Source organism: Suricata suricatta, chromosome 12 (genome assembly GCF_006229205.1).
Source record: "Suricata suricatta isolate VVHF042 chromosome 12, meerkat_22Aug2017_6uvM2_HiC, whole genome shotgun sequence".
Taxonomy (NCBI): Eukaryota; Metazoa; Chordata; class Mammalia; order Carnivora; family Herpestidae; genus Suricata; species Suricata suricatta.
The window spans coordinates 79,957,359-79,973,942 of NC_043711.1; the positions used below are offsets into that span (position 1 = coordinate 79,957,359).

Consider the following 16,584-nt stretch of genomic DNA (forward strand, 5'->3'; position numbering starts at 1 on the left):
GGGGGGGGGGGCGGGGAGTGGTTGGGATGGTTAACTAGCATGACTGCATTTTCCTTGCTGGTGATTGGTCAGGGACAGGCATGTGACCCAGCTCTGGCCAATGAGCTATGTGGGAAAGTCTGCGAGGAGTGCTTCTGGGAAAGCCTTCTTTGTCCCAAGAAAAAGCTGTGGGGAACATAATGACAGCTAACTCCTATGGAGGGTTTAAGTGCTTTACCTGAAATAACTCATTGAACGCTCATGAGTCAGGCACCTTTTGCCTCACCACGGAGGTGAGTAATCCGAGGTATAGAATAGAGTGGTTAAGAAACAGAGGGTTGAGGGCACCTGGGTGGCTCAGTCGGCTAAGCGTCCAACTTCGGCTCAGGTCATGATCTCACGGTTCGTGGGTTTGAGCCCCAAGTCGGGCTCTGTGCTGACAGCTCAGAGCCTGGAGCCTGTCTTCAGATTCTGTGCCTCCCTCCCTCCCTGACCCTCCCCTGCTCATTCTCTCTCTCTCTCAAAAAAAAAAAAAAAAAATCTAAAAACAAAAAAAGAAACAGCTAGTGAGTAAGGGAGCCAAGATTTGATTTAATTCCAGGCAACCTGATGGCAGAGTACTGAGTTCTCGGTACTTCCGTAGCACCCTCCTGCTCCCTCTGGTCACATATCTTTTGTGACACCTGAGACTGCTGTGGTCATTGTGCCAGTGGTCACCAGGGTCCACAGAGCAGAGACAGAATGAGCCTGGAGAGCCAGAGTCCTTACTGACAGTTCTGAGAACCCAGAAGCCCATCCCATCTCCTGACTTCTTACTTTGTGTGAAATACATTTCCTTCTTTTATTTATATTATTATTATTTATGTTTATTTTTGAGAGAGAGAGAGAGAGAGAGAGAGAGGATGAACAAGGGAGGGGTAGAGAGAGAGGGAAACACAAAATCTGAAGCAGGCTCCAGGCTCCAAGCTGTCAGCACAGAGCTTGATGTGGGGCTTGAACTCACAAACTGCAAAATCATGACCTGAGTTGAAGTCAGACACTGAACCAACTGAACCACCCAGGCACGCCCCTGTCTTTTATTTTTTAAAGTTTATTTATTTAGTTTTAGACAGGGAGAGAGGGAGTGAAAGAGATAGAGAGCACACACACACGCACGCGCGTGGGCATGTGAGTGGGTGAGGGGCAGAGAGGGAGAGAGAGAGAGAGAGACTGAGAATCCGAAGCAGGCTCCCCACCATCAGCACAGAGCCTGAATCGAGGCTGGAACTCATGTACTTGGGGCTGGATCATGACCTGAGCTGAGAAGTCAAGAGTCCAATACTCAACCATCTGGACTACCCAGGTGCCACCATTTCCTCCTTCCTAAAGCCACTTTGGCTCAGGGTTTCAGTGACTTGAGCCAAAAAGTAGCCTATCAGAGACCCCTCTGCATCCGGAAGAATGGAGGGATCGCACAAGACCTGCTGGCCTGCAGGGACTCTGTTCTCAGAGACCACTCGGCGGAGACTGAGACACAGCCTCTGGCCTTTAACCAGGGGGGCAGGGAGAACTGGTAAGGGATGGGGAGGAGAGGGGCTAAAAGAAATGTCCCAGAGAAATTAAAATCATTATTTATTAGGCACAAGGTAAAAACAGATTCTTAGGGCATCCAAAACCCGTAGTATTGATCCAAAACCCAGAACAGAACTTAGGACTTTCCAGGGGGCCAGGAGGGGGAGGGGGAGGGGGGAGAGAAGACCCTGCCTCCTCCACCCCCCAACTCTGGTACTGAAACCAGAGGTGGACGGGCGTGGGCCCTCACCCCAAACCACTCCTTGAGTGAGGTGAGGACCAGCCTCGTAGTCGGAACTGGGGACACTCCAGCCCAGTCCTTGGCTTGGGCCTGGACGGAGGAGAGAGCTGCTCGGAGCAAGTTGCCAGCACGGCCTGGGCTCCGGAATCCTGAGTCGCAAGGGAGAGAAGCCAGCAGCCTTTGGCACGGGGATCTGTGTGAGGGACTGTCCCGGATCAGAAGTGCCAGGGCCCCAGCATGAGTGGATGCTGCCACCTGTGTGCTGAGAGGGGCCCAGTGTGGACATGCACCGTGGCATGTTTTGTCTCTTGTTCACTGCTGTGCTCCCGGCACTGAGAACAGCGCTTGGCACGCAGTAAGCTCCCAGGAGGATCCGTCAAATGCACAAGCCTGTGTGCCCAGGTGTGCGCAACCACACAGGCATGCGTCCAGCGCACACCACGCATGCCCATTCTCTCCCTTCTAGAAGGCATTAAGGTTTGGCTCAGTGCAAAAAAAAAAGAAGGGGGGGCAGGAGAGAGCTCAGAGATACCCCCAACTCAAGCCACTGTTGCAGCTTCAAGTCTCAGGGCTGCCTAGACGTACAGACCAGCCTCTCTCGCCCCCTCTTCTTCCTCAGCCTCCTCCAGCCCCGGCCCCTCAGGGACCACCTGATCAGCCTCCCAGAGGCGGGATCGGGGTGGTGCAACGGAGGGGCTCGGGTTCTCGCGCAGCCAAGGATGCAGCAGGATGCCCGTGGCCGTAAGCCGATCGGCTGGCTCCCGTCGAAGGAGACAGCGGACCAGGCAGCGAGCAGGGGCCGAGAGGCCCTCAGGCAGGGCAAAGGCACCGCGGCGGATCTTGCCAAAGAGCAGGGCAGGTTCTGAGTCTTGGAAGGGGTAGTGGCCAGCCAGCATGGTGAAGAGCGCCACGCCCAGGCTCCACACGTCGGCCGCCTTGCCCGAGTATGACGCCCGGGAGCTGAGGATCTCGGGTCCCACGTAGGCTGGACACGCGTGTTTGTCCCACAGGGAGTCATCAGGGCCGTTCAGCACGCAGGCGTCCTCCAGGTCCTCCAGCACCAGCTTTGTCCTGTGGCAGGTGGAGAGACAAAGGGGTCGGCTCCTGTTGGGCGCCCCCATGCCACCACACACCCCCACACACTGTCACCATTAATGACACTCACTTCCTGAGCGCCTGCTGGCCTTTGGCAGAATGGAACCAGTCTTGGGTGGCCTGGGCGGCTCAGTTGGTTAAGGGGCCAATGCTGGTCTGGGCTCAGGTCATGAGCTCATGGTTTGTGAGTTCGAGCCCCACAATGGGGTCTGCACTGACAGTGAGAAGCCTGCTTGGGATTCTCTCTCCCTCTCTCTCTGCCCTTACCCCACTTGTAGTCTCTCTCTCTCTCAAAATATAAACTTAAAAAAAAAAAAAAAGGAATTGAGCCAGGCCTATGAGGCTGGTTGATGGATCTCATTTTATACATGAGGAAGCCCAGGCTCAGAGACATTAGTCATTTCTCGAGGCCACAGAGCAATTCAGTTTGAACTAGGGCTCTGGGAGGAGCACATTTCCCAACAGTCCCTTGGGGACGGGCTGAGTGGGCTGGGGGGATTAAGTCTCTCAACCAGAGGCAAACTTAGGGTCCAGGCAGGCAATAAAGCAAGAAACAGAAGAAGTGGGGACCATGTCAAACACCTCAATACAAACCCTGCATAAAAAGGGCACCACTAACAAAATTACAATCAATATTGGGGCGCGTGGTGGCATAGTCGATTCAACTCGGGTCATGATCTCACCACTCGTGAGTTGCAGCCCCGCATGGGGCTCTGTGCTGACAGCTCAGAGCCTGGAGCCTGCTTCAGATTCCGTGTCTCCCTCTCTCTCTGTCCCTCCCCTGCTCATTCTCTGTCCCTCTCTGGTCTCTCAAAAATAAATAAATGTTAAAAAAAATTTTTTTTAAATGAACACGTGGGGGGCAACAAAAACGTGTGCATCACCCACCATTTGCAACTTTTGCTTTAAACGGTTCCCACAGAACCCTCTAGGTTATTTTAATAATAACCATTCTATTACCACTGCTACTAATATTATTCCCATGACACCACTTCCTGGATGCCTGCTGGCATTTCACAAACACCGACCAATCCTGTGAATCACAGCCCCGAGTAGTGGCATGTCTTCATTCTTGGCCTATGACAGATGAGAAAAATCGAGGCTCCGGCAGGTGAAACCATTGCTCAAGGCCAGAGAGCAGGTAAAAAGCAGAACCGAGATTTGAACACAGGTCTGTCTCCATCATCCCTCTTCTACAAACAGTGCTGGTCAAACTATTGCCTCAAAAAGACAAGGAAGTGCCTTCCTCACCCTGGAGGCCTGTGGGCTGTAACTCACCCTAAGTTCAAAGTTACCTGACATTGTGTATTAGCTTAAAAATCATAAAATTTACATTCTCCTTCTGACTAAACGCATGTTCATTTTAGTATAAAATGTAGAAGTGGGCGCCTGGGTGGCTCAGTTGGATAAAAAAGCCTGGACTTTGGCTCAGGTCATGATCTCGAGGTTTGTGGGTTCGAGCCCTGCCTCAGGCTCTGTGCTGACAGCTCAGAGCCTGGAGACTTCTTTGGATTCTGTGTCTCCCTCTCTCTCTCTTTCTCTCTGCACCTCTCCTGCTCACACTCTCTCTCTCTCTCAAAATTAAATAAACATTAAAAAATATTAAAAAATAAAATAAAATGTAGAAGGGGGTTGCCTGAGTGGCTCAGTCGGTTGAGCCTCCAACTCTTGAGTTTGGCTCAGGTTGGGATCCCAGGGTCATGGGTTTGAGCTCTCTATTGGCTCAGCGTGGAGCCTGCTTGTGATTTGCTGTCTCCCTCTGCCTTTCTCCCCTGCTCTCTCTCTAAATAATGAAAATTAAAAAATAAAATCAAATATAGGACAGAAGGAAATAGAAAATCACCCTTAGGCAAACATCACAATATAAGTGCTGTAGGTAAGGTGGATAGGCTGCTAAACACAGTGGGCAAGTTTGAGGAGAAACAGTATTCAGGGGCGCCTGGGTGGACCAGTTGGTTAAGGGTCTGACTTCGGCTCAGGTCATGATCTCACGGTTTGTGGGTTCGAGCCCTGCGTCAGGCTATATGCTGACAGCTCAGAGCCTGATGCCTGTCTTCAGATTCTGTGTCTCCCTCTCTCTCTGCCCCTCCCCTGCTCACGCTGTCTCTCTCTCTCTCTCTCTCAAAAATAAATAAAAAACATTAAAAATTAAAAAAAAACAGTATTTAGACACATGGCTTCAAAGTACCCGCCCAGGGTATTTATTAATTATAAAGAATAAATTAGGAGAGACCTGGCAGAAATCGCCTTGCCCAAGTGACTGAGGTTAACATCACAGTAATACATATCCCCATCACGGGTCTCCTGACCTGGTTTGCTGAGAAGGTTTGCCCATCTTGCCAAAAATGCATAACCTTGGTCTAATCCATGAGAAAAACAGCCACCAAATCCAAGTTGAGGGGCATTGTACAAAGTAACTGGGAACTCTTCTCAAATTTTTTAATGCTGATTTTTGAGAAAGACAGAGTATGAGAGGGGGGCGGCGGGCGGGGGGGGGGGGAGGCAGAGAGAAAGGGAGACACAGAATCCAAAGTAGGCTCCAGGCTCAGAGCTGTAGGCACAGAGCCCGATGCGGGGCTTGAACTCACAGACCTCGAGATCATGACCTGAGCCAAAGTCAGACACTTAACTGACTAAGCCACCCGGGAGCCCCCTGACTGGTACTCTTCTGAAGTGCCAAGGTCAAAGAAGACAGGGAAAGCCTAAGGAACAGTTTTAGGCTGGGGGGAGACTAAGGAATATGACAACTGAATGCAGGTTGGGGTTCTGGATTGGATCCCAGACAGGAAATGAGTATTAGTGGGAAACTGGTGAAACTGGAATCAATCTGTGGTTCCAAGAATAGGTACAAGACCTGAGTAAATTTCTTAGTTCTGATGGGTGTCCTGTGCTTACTTGAGAAGTTAATACTAGGGGAAACTGGGTGAAGGTGATATAAAAACTGTTGGCACTATTTCTGCAACTTTTCTGAAAGTCTTAAAGTATTACAAAAAGTGTATTTTTTTATTTTTAATTTTATTTATTTTTTTATGTTTTATTTAATTTTTGAGAGGGAGAGTGTGTGTGTGAGCAGGGGAGGGATGGAGAGAGAGGGAGACACAGAATCCGAAGCAGGCTCCAGGCTCTGAGCTGTCAGCACAGAGCCTGATGCAGGGCTCAAACCCATGAACTGTGAGATCATGACCTGAGCCGAAGTTGGATGCTCAACCAACTGAGCCACCTAGGTGCCCCTATTTTTTTTTCTGTTTTTTAATTTATTTTTGAGAGACAGAGAGAGACAGCGCGAGCAGGGGAGGGTCAGAGAGAAAGGGAGACACAGAATCTGAAGACAGGCTCCAGGCTCTCAGCTAGCTGTCAGCACAGAGCCTGACCCAGGGCTCGAACCCACAAATTGTGAGATCATAACCTAAGCTAAAGCCGGACGCTAAACTGACTGAGCCACCCAGGTGCCCCATGTCTTACAAAAAATAAAAGATACAATGGTGTCGCCCTCTTCCCCCCCCCCACAAAAATCTTGGAATGAAATTCATGTTCTTGATGAATCTTCACATAGACCTGATTGGCTTGGCATGCTCCCCGACACGGCCTGCGTACCCGCAGGAGTCTAGGGGAGGGGACAGAATGCCGGGTCCCTTTCTGTTCCCTCCTTCCCCAAATCCCTGATTCTCAGTGTCACAGAAATGGTTCCCATGTGAGGAGCCTTGGGGCCTGTTTTGGCTTGTGGTCTGTGGCCCTGACATCCTAGAAACATCTTGACAACCTGGCCCTTTCCCCTATCAATGGGGAAACTGGGACACCCAGAGTCAGCAGGTAAGGCCAGCCAGACTCCCGCCCCTCAGGCTCAGGGTGAGCTGGGACCTCTCTGGAGTCCCCTCTGGGGTCCCAGCTCTGCTATTGATTTAGCCGTGGGATCTTGGGCCTTACTTGACTTCTCTGGGCCTGTTTCGTCCCGACCTGTGAGAACAGCAATACGGCTTACCTCACACCCGTAAGGATCCCAGCCAAGTCAGACAGCTCAGCCAAGCTGTTTGTCACTGTCGGCCACTGTGACTGTCACAAAAGCAATGCTCCACCTCAGGGGCCTCCATTAGGCCCGAGTCAGCCTTTTCCTAGGACCCGGGTGGAGGTGCTAGTCCAGGTTTCTCCATGTCTTGTGTAAGTCACTGTACCTCCCTGGGCCTCAGTTTCCCCATCATGGCTCACCCCTTACACGTGTCTGTGAGTAAGGCCTCTGTGACCACACTCACCTCTCCTCGTTGGTGAAGACAAAGCGCCGCAGCTTGAGGTCGCGCAGGACGAGGCCGTGCTGGTGACAGTGGGCCAGGGTGGCGGCCATCTGGCGGAAGAGCGCTGCAGCTTCGGGCTCGGGGAGGCGGCGGCGGTGGCGCACCAGGCTGTGCATGTCCCCGTGGGGTCGTGGGAAAAAGGTGTAGAGGTGGTGGGGACCCGCCACAATGTCCACAGGCCGGGCCACGTGTCCCCGCGGGGGCAGCCGTGAATAGGGCTCCAGCACCGCCTGGGCCTCCTGGACCGGGTACACCTGTGGGGGTGAGGGGGCGAAGCATGAGCGCAGGTGGGTGCCCACCGTGGCTGGCCTTGGAGGCAGTCACAGCCAACCATTTAGGGGCCACTGTGCGCTAGGCACTGTGCCAAGTGCTCTAGCAAGTCCGCCCTGACGAAGCCAACAGGCCACACAATCAGCAAGCGGTAGTCCTGAGACCTGAATCGTGCTCCATTGTCTGTGCTCTCAAGTGCTACCTTATAACACCCTTAAACTCCAGGTAACTGGGAAATAATAGGTAACCCAAAGGAAAATAGTTCTCAAGGCCGGGGAAATCCAAGAGCAGATAGCACACACAAGTCACTTTATGCATAGCAGGTCACCATGCTCATAGCTACCATTCTCTAGGATTCACTGCCTGCTGGCCCTCTCATTCACTCCACAAGCAGGCACTTTGGGGTTCCCTGGGCCAGCCGTGGGGATCCAACCTGACTGACAGCCATGGCCCCTGCCCTCCTGATGACCAAGGTCCAATACAGGAGACAGGAAACAAGCCAACACACTAAATATCTACAAATTCTGATAAGCATCACAAAGGAACCAGAAAGATGCTGGAATAGAGAATATTTTGGAAGGGGGCACCTATCCGAAAAGGTGTGGTCTAAAAGGGGCTCTGAGGAAGTGACCTGAATGATTCAGAGGTGAACCATGGGATAAACTTTCCAGGTGGGAGGCACGCATGCAAGGGCCCTGAGGCAAGTGTTTGAGGTGCTTTAGAAAACCAGCCCAAGATCAGTTCAGCTGGAGTGGGGCAGGAGAGGGAGGGGGGCAGTGGTGAGTGTGGCGAGGTTGCCGGAAAATGTGCTCAGGGCTCTGTGGACATCAGATGGAAACCTCCCCACTGCCCTGAAAGGTGCGTCTCGTTTTACTGATGGTGAAACTGATGTTCAGAGAAGGAAGGTCACTTCCTTTAGCTCAGAGGCAGAGCTGGTATACTGACTCTGTCTGCCTTTAAACCCTTCCCATGTTATTTTGGCCATGCCACTCAGAAACTAAAAATAAATAAAGCACGTACATAATTAATTCACATACAAAAAAGTTAGCATATGTTTAAAAAAAAAAAAGAAAACCAAACAGTTGGGTGGCATGGAAGAAATTATTCAAAAAACAGAGACTACTTTTTTTTTTTTTAAGTCAGGATAAACAGTCCTGCTTCTGTGCCTTTGAACTTGTCCATCCTGCTGCCAAAACGCACTTTCCCAGAGACCCACTGGGCTGGCTTCCCCGATTCACGCAAGTCACTGCTTGAATGTCACCTCCTCGAAGAGGTCTTCCTGGACGAAAATCACCTGCTCCCCCATGGTCCCTGCCTCCCTCTCTCTCAGCTCCCAGCTTTCCCTCCAAGGCACGTCCGGTCCCCTGCTACATATTTTACTTATTCCCTTGTTTACTGCAGAGCTTTGCCGAGGTTTGAACTACAGCAGGGGGCATGGCACATAGGGTGCCCAGTGAAGGTTCGCTGAATGAATGAATAGGTAACAATCTACAGACAGGACAGTGATCCTTCTACACACTGACTGGAAAAGCCTAAGCGATGTGGAAAGCTGGAGGCTCACTGGAAAACACAGGGATAAAGTAATATAAGGACCTTTCAGCCCCGGCAATCCTCTGGACCCAAGACCCTTTCCAGGCCCCCGGTGATGCTGGGGGAGAAGGAGCCTGGGGGAACGTACCTTGCAGGTGTACTCAGCGCCTGAGGGGCAGTGCAGGGCCCAGTAGGCTCGGCCACCCTCCTCAGGTTCCAGAAGGATGTAGGGCCCAAGACGTAAGGCAGTGGTCCCAGCAGGGGCGTCCGCTGGAGTAGAAAGTGGGCTCGGGGGCAGCGTGCAGGGGGGCAGCCTGGGCTGGGGCCCGATTCGCGCCTGTTTCCGGGTGGGACGCTCGGTGTCTAGGTCATTGTCCAAGTCCAACCTCTTCTTCCTGGAGGGGGCAGCCGCAGGAGCAGCCAGAGGGGTGGCTCGCATCTACAAAGGAAGGAAAAGCACTGAAGTGAGGCTGTTTGGTGGCCCCCCTCTTCCCCAGCTGTCATGGACGATGATTTGGCAGTGTGCACCAAACTGACAAATCCACTTAACCTCCACTGGGTGTCCCGCTTCTGGGAATTTATCCTCCAATTAAAATGCTCACCAAAAAAATAAACACGTTAAAGGCTGTTCATCAGAGCCTTGCATCCAATAGCACAAGGCTGGAAACGCCCCCAAACGCCTGGCAATATGGGGGTCGTTAAACATCATGGTACACGCCACACAGTGAAATACTATACGGCTCCGGAAGGGGACCAGCAAGCTCCGTGCACACCGACGTAATGATGTCGGCACATAGTTACCCTGCACCCATGTGAGAGAAACCCAACTGTCCATCATTGGGGAACTGGTTAAGTGAATTAGACGTCGTCATCCATGCACCACTGTAACCATTTAAGATTAAGAAAACTCTTTAGGGGCAGCTGGCCGGCTCAGTCCATAGAGCATGAGCCTTTTTTTTTTCCCCTTTTTTAAGTTTTTTTGAGAGAGAGAGGCAGAGAGAAAGGGAGACAATCCCCTGTGCTGACAGCACAGAGCCCGACATGGGGCTCAATCTCACGAACCAGGAGATCATGACCTGAGCCGAATCTAAGAGTTGCATGCTTAACTGACTGAGCCACCCAAGTGCCCTGCATGTGACTCTTGCTTGATCTCAGGGTCATAAATTCAAGCCCCAAGTTTTTAAGAGCTTACTTAAAAAAAAAAAAAAAAAAAAGAAGGGCACCTGAGTGGCTCAGTTGATTAAGTATGCGACTCCTGATTTCGGCTCAGGTCATAACCTCACGATTTGTGAGTTTGAGCCCCACATAGACTCCATGCTGACAGTGCATAGCCTGCCTGGGATTCTCTCTCTCTCTCTATGCCCCTCCCCAACTTGTGCTCACACTCTCTCTTTCTCAAAAATAAAATAAACTTTGAAAGAAAGAAAGAAAAATTCTTGATGCGCTAATTGGAAAGATCTCCAGAGTGAACTGTTACGTGGAAAAAAGCAAAAGCAAAGTGGAGAATTGGACTTGGAGGTACGGAGGCAGAGAGACTTTGCACTCTGCTGAGTGTTGGAGGGCAGGTGGCTATTGCGTGTGACAGGGAGGGCGGGAGGGATGAGGCCTGAGCGAGGAATGCATGAATACACACGTGAAAGCAGGCTCCGCCAAGGATATATTATCAAGTGAACAAACAAGCTGCTATATGATAGACATACCCTGAGGTGATCCTGATTTTATTCACGTAAAAAACCGCACCAGCATATCAAAAAATGTGTCTCCATATTTGCATATATGCAGGTATGTAAACACGCAGGACAAGATTTGGAAGGACCCAGATTCAACTTGACACTGCCACAGCAGCTCCTGGGAGGTCTCCAAGCCCGGGAAGGGATTTGGTAGAGAGGCAAGGGGCATTTTCCATTTCAGTATTTTAAAATCAAGATTCTGCATTCATTTATCGCTTGAGTATTACAAAAATTAGTGTATTTCTTTGTTTCAAATGTGAGCTTTACTATTGCCTGATGGCCCAAAGCTCTCGGAATCGCAGGTCCAGAGTTAGCTGACAGCTCAGTTTCGCCATCAGGTAAGAAGTAAGGCAGGGAGGGGATGTCTCTCAAAGGCCACATGATTCATTCATTCATTTATGGAGGAAGCCACCACCCAGGGCAGTGGTAAGTCAGAGCAGGGACGGTCTCTCCAGGATCCATAAGCCATTAGAGGGAGACAGACTTCAGCCCAGATAAAGACCTTCCCAAAGGTCCAAGGCAGGATTAATGGGGAAACATCCCTCAGAATCAGTTCTCAGACTGAGGACCACCTACTCCCAAATCCAAGGGGTGGGCTGCCTTGGGAAGGAGGGTGGCCTCAAACTGAGTGAAAGGCCATAATCCCAACGTAGTAAGAATGCAACAGCGGGTGGCTGTAGTCAGATATCCCCGGGTTTGAATCCTGGCTCAGATCCTGCCTGGCGGGGTAACCCTGGGCAAGTTCTGCAGTTTTCACCAGCCTGTAAAGCGGAAGCAGGATGCAAAGCCCAGAGGATTTTACAATGATGAAAGAAAAACACAAATAATTTACAGTGGCCCTATCACAGGACAGGTGGCCACTAGGGTCGGTCCACTGCTGCTATTATTTCTAGCTACAGATGCTGAAGTGCTATCCTTGGGACTATCCCTGGAGTGGCTCTCCTGGGCCCACATCGGTACTCCCGGCTTCTTTTGTTTGTATCCAGGCCTTGGGTGGAGCGTGGGATGAGCTCCACCGAACAGGTGGAATTATTGTAACTGAGCAAGGACTTCACAGGCCACACTGCAGGACTAGAAAGTCCACTGTGGGATGGAGGCAGCACCTAACATCTACCTCTTGCTGTTCCCTGACACCCCTGGGGGAGGAAGGGCAGGTCATACCAAACACACACTCACAGAACCCAGGGCAGACACGCTCCTTGAAAGCACAGTTTGTCCAAGCCAGCCAGCGGAGACACCACATCCAGGGCACAGAGGGGCACCCGCGTCATTAAGGAACACACAGCTCTTCGTCCTTGGACAGGTGTGCAGGCACACACACACACACAGCCCTCCCAACTCTCACACTCACCACTGACCGATACCTGGAAGGTCACAGGCAAAGTCTGACACGTGCCCCGCCCCCCTAGGCGGCCTCGCCCCGCCTCCGGCAGCCAGGCCCCCTCCCGTGGGAGCGGAAGCGGCGGGCAGCAGCGGGTGTCCCGGGGCAGAAGAGTCGGCGGAAACGGAGCCGCGGGAGGGGGAGAGGCCGGGGAAGGAAGCTGGGCCCCGGGGCTGTGAGAGGGGGCGGACCTGGGCCCTCGCCCCTCACACCCCAGGGTCCGCAGGGAAAAAACGCACGCGCGCACAGTGCAACCTGCACCCCGCAGCCGCAGCGCCAGGTGCGTGCCTGCGGCCGGGGTCCCGCACCCCGCTCCCACTTCCCTTGGACCCGTCCCCCAGGTACCCCAGCCCGGCCCCTGCCGTGTCCCCCGCACGGCCCACACGTGCCACCAGCTCGTCCCAGCTCTCACCTGCGCGGGGACACATCCCCTCGAACCCCGCAGGCTCCCGCGGCTCTCGCAGACACACCCCAGGGTGACACAGACCCTACACAGTCCCCAGCGCCCCTCGCGGGCCCCTCACACAGAGGCCTCCCCCGCCCCATACTCACCTCTCGGGGCCACACTCCCGGACCTCGGTCCCCGGCTCCCTCCGTCCCCAGGATGTGCTCCACCTTCCCGGGTCTGCACCCTCCGGCCCCCTGGCCCGACCCCTTTCCGGCCCTGCAGGGTACCTTGCCCCGGCGGGCTGCGGCGTCCTGAGTCGCCAGGACACTCCCACGTGACCCGGGACCCGCAGCGACGCGACTGTGTTCGGGACCGGGTCCCAGCCGCCGGACACGTGTGGAGCCGCCGCCGCTTCCGCCGCGAGTGTCTCCCGGCGCCAGCGCAGGCTCCGGTCCCGGCCGGGGTGATGCAAACCTGCGCTAATCCGCCGCCGCCGCCTGATGCGCTCCAGCCCGGGATTGCACCATCCCGTGCGCTCCGCCCCTGGGGTCCCCGCCCCTGCGCGCCCCGCCCCGCCCCGCGCGGATGTCTAGGCTCCACCCCCTCCCCCACCTGCCCCGCGCAGCTCCAGCCCCTGCCTCTCCATCTTCCCTTGCTTTCCTGAGCCTCAGTTTCACTATCTGTGAAATGGGGAGAACAGCCTTCCTTCTCAGGATGCAGAGGCGAAGAAGACCAAACCGTGACAGTTCCCGGGGTGCTTTTCTGTTTTATAAAATACCTTCCCACCGGTGCTTTATTAACTGCCCAGGAGGACCCTGGGCAGTTAGGAAGTTCACCCCATCCTACTAAGGGGTAACCTGAGGCATGGGAAAGCAACCTGGGAGCTTTGCAAAGACCCGCAGACTTTAGGATCGGAGTCGGGTCTCAGAAGAACCAATGTGGACCCCCCCCGGAAGGGGGGTCCTTGGGATCAAGCAGGATAGAGGCAGTGTAGCCTAATGATTAAGAGATAGCGCTCTAGAACCAGCCTTGCCTAAGACTGTACCCCACCTTTGCGCAGATGCATTGTGCAACCTCAGGAAAGGTACTTAAAACCCTGCTGGAGCCCAAGTCCCTCCTCTGTAAAATGGGCTTATAGGAGTAGTCACTTCATGAGATTTTCGCTTGGACAAAATGCTTGGAACTAGGTGGCACATCCTAAGTGCTCAATAAATAGAATGGAGGCTCAGAAGGAAAAGTCACCCACACCGGACTTACACCCCATGCCTCAGAGGCCCTGGGGCCACTTGCTATTTGGTGAAGCATCCCTGGGCGGTCCCAGGGGTCCAGCACCTTCCCTGAAAATCCCTTTTAGGTCTTGACGTCTCTGAATGCACCAGTATCAAAAAATAACTCCTCCAGGAAGAGGTCGGATGGAGTTGGAAAGGTGGGTGGAGTTACCTTTGTTTCTCAGGTTTCAGGTCCCCAGGGACCAGCTCACCTGTGTTTCTGGGCCCAGGGCACCCCAGAGGACTCTGGGATCTCATTTAACCCTGGAGACTCCCCTGCCAGGGAGGGACTAGTGAATTCATTTTCTCCCCCCTCCCTCCCGGGGCAGTCTAGACTCAGGTGGGAAATCCCTCAGCAGTAAGGGACAAAGAAAAGCAGGTTGGTTGTTTTCTGTTCACGAGCTGTCAGACCCTTTTCTAAGTGCTAGGGACTCAGCAGTGACAAGATTGACCCGTCCCTGCCCTCACAGATCTTATAAATCAGTGGGAAGACAGACCACTATCCAGAAAATAAAATCAATCACCAGGGTCATTGAAAACTCATTATAAATGTCATGTGTTTTCTTGAATAAAGAAATAGGATATGAGTGCCTGGGTGACTCAGTCGATTGAGTGTTGGGCTCTGGCTCGGATCATAATCTTGCGGTTCGTGGGTTCGAGCCCCGTATCAGGCTCTGTGCTGACAGCTAGCTCGGGGCCTGGAGCCTGGAGCCTGTCTCCCTCTCTCTCTGACCCTCCCCTGCTCACGCTGTCTCTCTCAAAAATAAATAAAACATTAAAAAAAATAGGACAGGGGCACCTGGGTGGCTCAGTCGGTTGGGCCTCCGACTTCAACTCAGGTCAGATCTCAGGTTTGTGGGTTCGAGCCCTACGTCAGGCTCTGTGCTGACAGCCCAGAGCCTGGAGCCTGCTTCCTGTTCTGTGCCTCCTTCTCTCTCTGTTCCTCCCCCTCTCATGCTCTGTCTCTCTCTGTATCAAAAAGAAAAAAAAAAAAAGGACAGATTTGTCCTGTAGCAAATATGACTGAGGGGTGGGTGGCTATTTTCAGTAGAGCTCTTCAGGAAGGTGATGTTTAAACTAAGATCTTAAGGAAGAGATGAGGTGAGGATTGTAAAGATCTGAGGGGACACAGGAAAAGTAACTGCAAAGACGCCGAGGTACCTGATGAACCACGAGAGGAACACTATGACCTCTAATCTACAGCGAGCAAAGGTGAGAGGTTTACCCAAAAGCACCTACTTTGTAGTGTGAAGCAGATTTGAGGTTTGAATCTGGGGCAGCTAATGCCAACGCTTACACCGTCCAGGGACATTTTAGAAGCTTTGCCACCAGCAGCCTCCTCCTGGACCAGTGGATGTGGCTCCTGGGACTGACTCCCCAGGCTTGGGGGGGCTTGTCACATTTGGGGGGGGGCATCAAATCCTGGTTTTCTAGACCAATGGAGCACAAAATATAAGTCACATATGTAGTTTTAAATTTTCTAGCCATTCATTAATGAATAAAAAGAGGGTGCCTGGGTAATTCAGTTGTTTGAGATTCTGACTCTTGTTTGCGGCTCAGGTCATGATCCCCAGGGTGGTGGGATTGAGCCGCCCCCCCTCCCAGGAGCCTCACCTCCAACTCCTCCCCCGCCCCCCACTGCTGAGGCTGATCATGGAGCCTTCCTCAGATTCTCTTTTTCTGCCCCTCTCTCCCCACTATCTCTCTAAAGTATTTTTTTTTTAATTTAAAGAAGACTAAAAAGAAACAGGTGAGGTGAGGACGTGAGGGGCACCTGGATGGCTCAGTCAGTGGAACTTGTGACTCTTGATCTCAAGATTGTAAGTTTGAGTCTTGTGTTGGGCATAGAGATTACTTAAAAATAAAGTCTTAGGGGGGCGCCTGGGTGGCTCAGTCGGTTGAGCCTCCGGCTTCGGCTCAGGTCAGATCTCACGTTCGTGGGTTCGAGCCCCGCATCGGGCTCTGTGCTGACAGCTGGCTCGGAGCCTGGAGCCTGCTTCCGGTTCTGTGTCTCCTCTCTCTGCCCCTCCCCCTCTCATGCTCTGTCTCTCTCTGTATCAAAAAAAAAAAAAAATAAAAAAAAATAAAGTCTTAGGGGCGCCTGGCTGGCTTAGTCGGTTAAGTGGCCAACTTCAGCTCAGGTCATGATCTATCTCACTGTTCACAAGTTTGAGCCCCGCATCAGGCTCTGTGCTGCCCATCAGAGCCTGGAGCCTGCTTTGAATTCTGTGTCTCCCTCTCTCTCTCTGCCCCTCCTCCATTCACGCTCTCTCTTTCAAAATTAATAAATACATTAAACAAATAAAAATAAAATCTTTTTAAAAACACGTGAAATTAATGTTAATAACATATACTATTAATCCAATATATCTAGCATATTATCATTTCAACAAATAAAACAATTATCAATAATGTAATCTAAAATTTTTTCCTACTGTCTTTAATCTGGTATTTTATACCTTGTTTGGAAATAAATGAGAACGGAAGCTAAATTGTGAGTGTTTACAGTAATATGCTGTTCTACCAAAATGATTAAATTGTGTTGAATGGACAAAATATTTTACTTACTTTAAAGTAAAGTTAAATCATATGAAAAATTTCAGTTTTTTAGCCATATTTTATTTTATTGTTTTAAAATTCTTTTTGATGTTTATTTACTTTTGAGAGAGAGAGGCAGAGCAGGAGTTGGGGAGGGGCAGAGAGAGAGGGAGACACAATCTGAAGCAGGCTCCAGGCTCTGAGCTGTCAGTACAGAGCCAGACACAGGGCTCAAGCCCACGAACAGTGAGATCATGACCTGAACTGAAACCAAGAGTGGAATGCTCGACCTACTGAGCCCCCCAGGCGCCCCAAGCAGGCTGTGTT

At 52.0% G+C, this 16,584-nt stretch overlaps 1 protein-coding gene across 2 annotated transcripts; it reads right to left on the reverse strand.

Annotated features, from left to right (window-relative positions):
• Positions 1-1,573: 1,573 nt before the first annotated feature.
• Positions 1,574-12,954, reverse strand: TRIB3 (tribbles pseudokinase 3). Of its 2 annotated transcripts, none has more exons than XM_029918861.1 (4): positions 12,739-12,954; positions 9,101-9,391; positions 7,114-7,406; positions 1,574-2,842 (listed from the first exon to the last, which is right to left on the reverse strand). In XM_029918861.1, the coding sequence occupies exons 2-4, from the start codon at positions 9,389-9,391 to the stop codon at positions 2,347-2,349; spliced, it is 1,080 nt and encodes a 359-aa protein (XP_029774721.1). In that variant the 5' UTR covers positions 12,739-12,954; the 3' UTR covers positions 1,574-2,346. The 2 variants fall into 2 exon arrangements, with proteins under 2 accessions (XP_029774721.1, XP_029774720.1); XM_029918860.1 differs by having other exon boundaries at positions 12,616-12,954.
• Between the last annotated feature and the right edge of the window lie 3,630 nt (positions 12,955-16,584).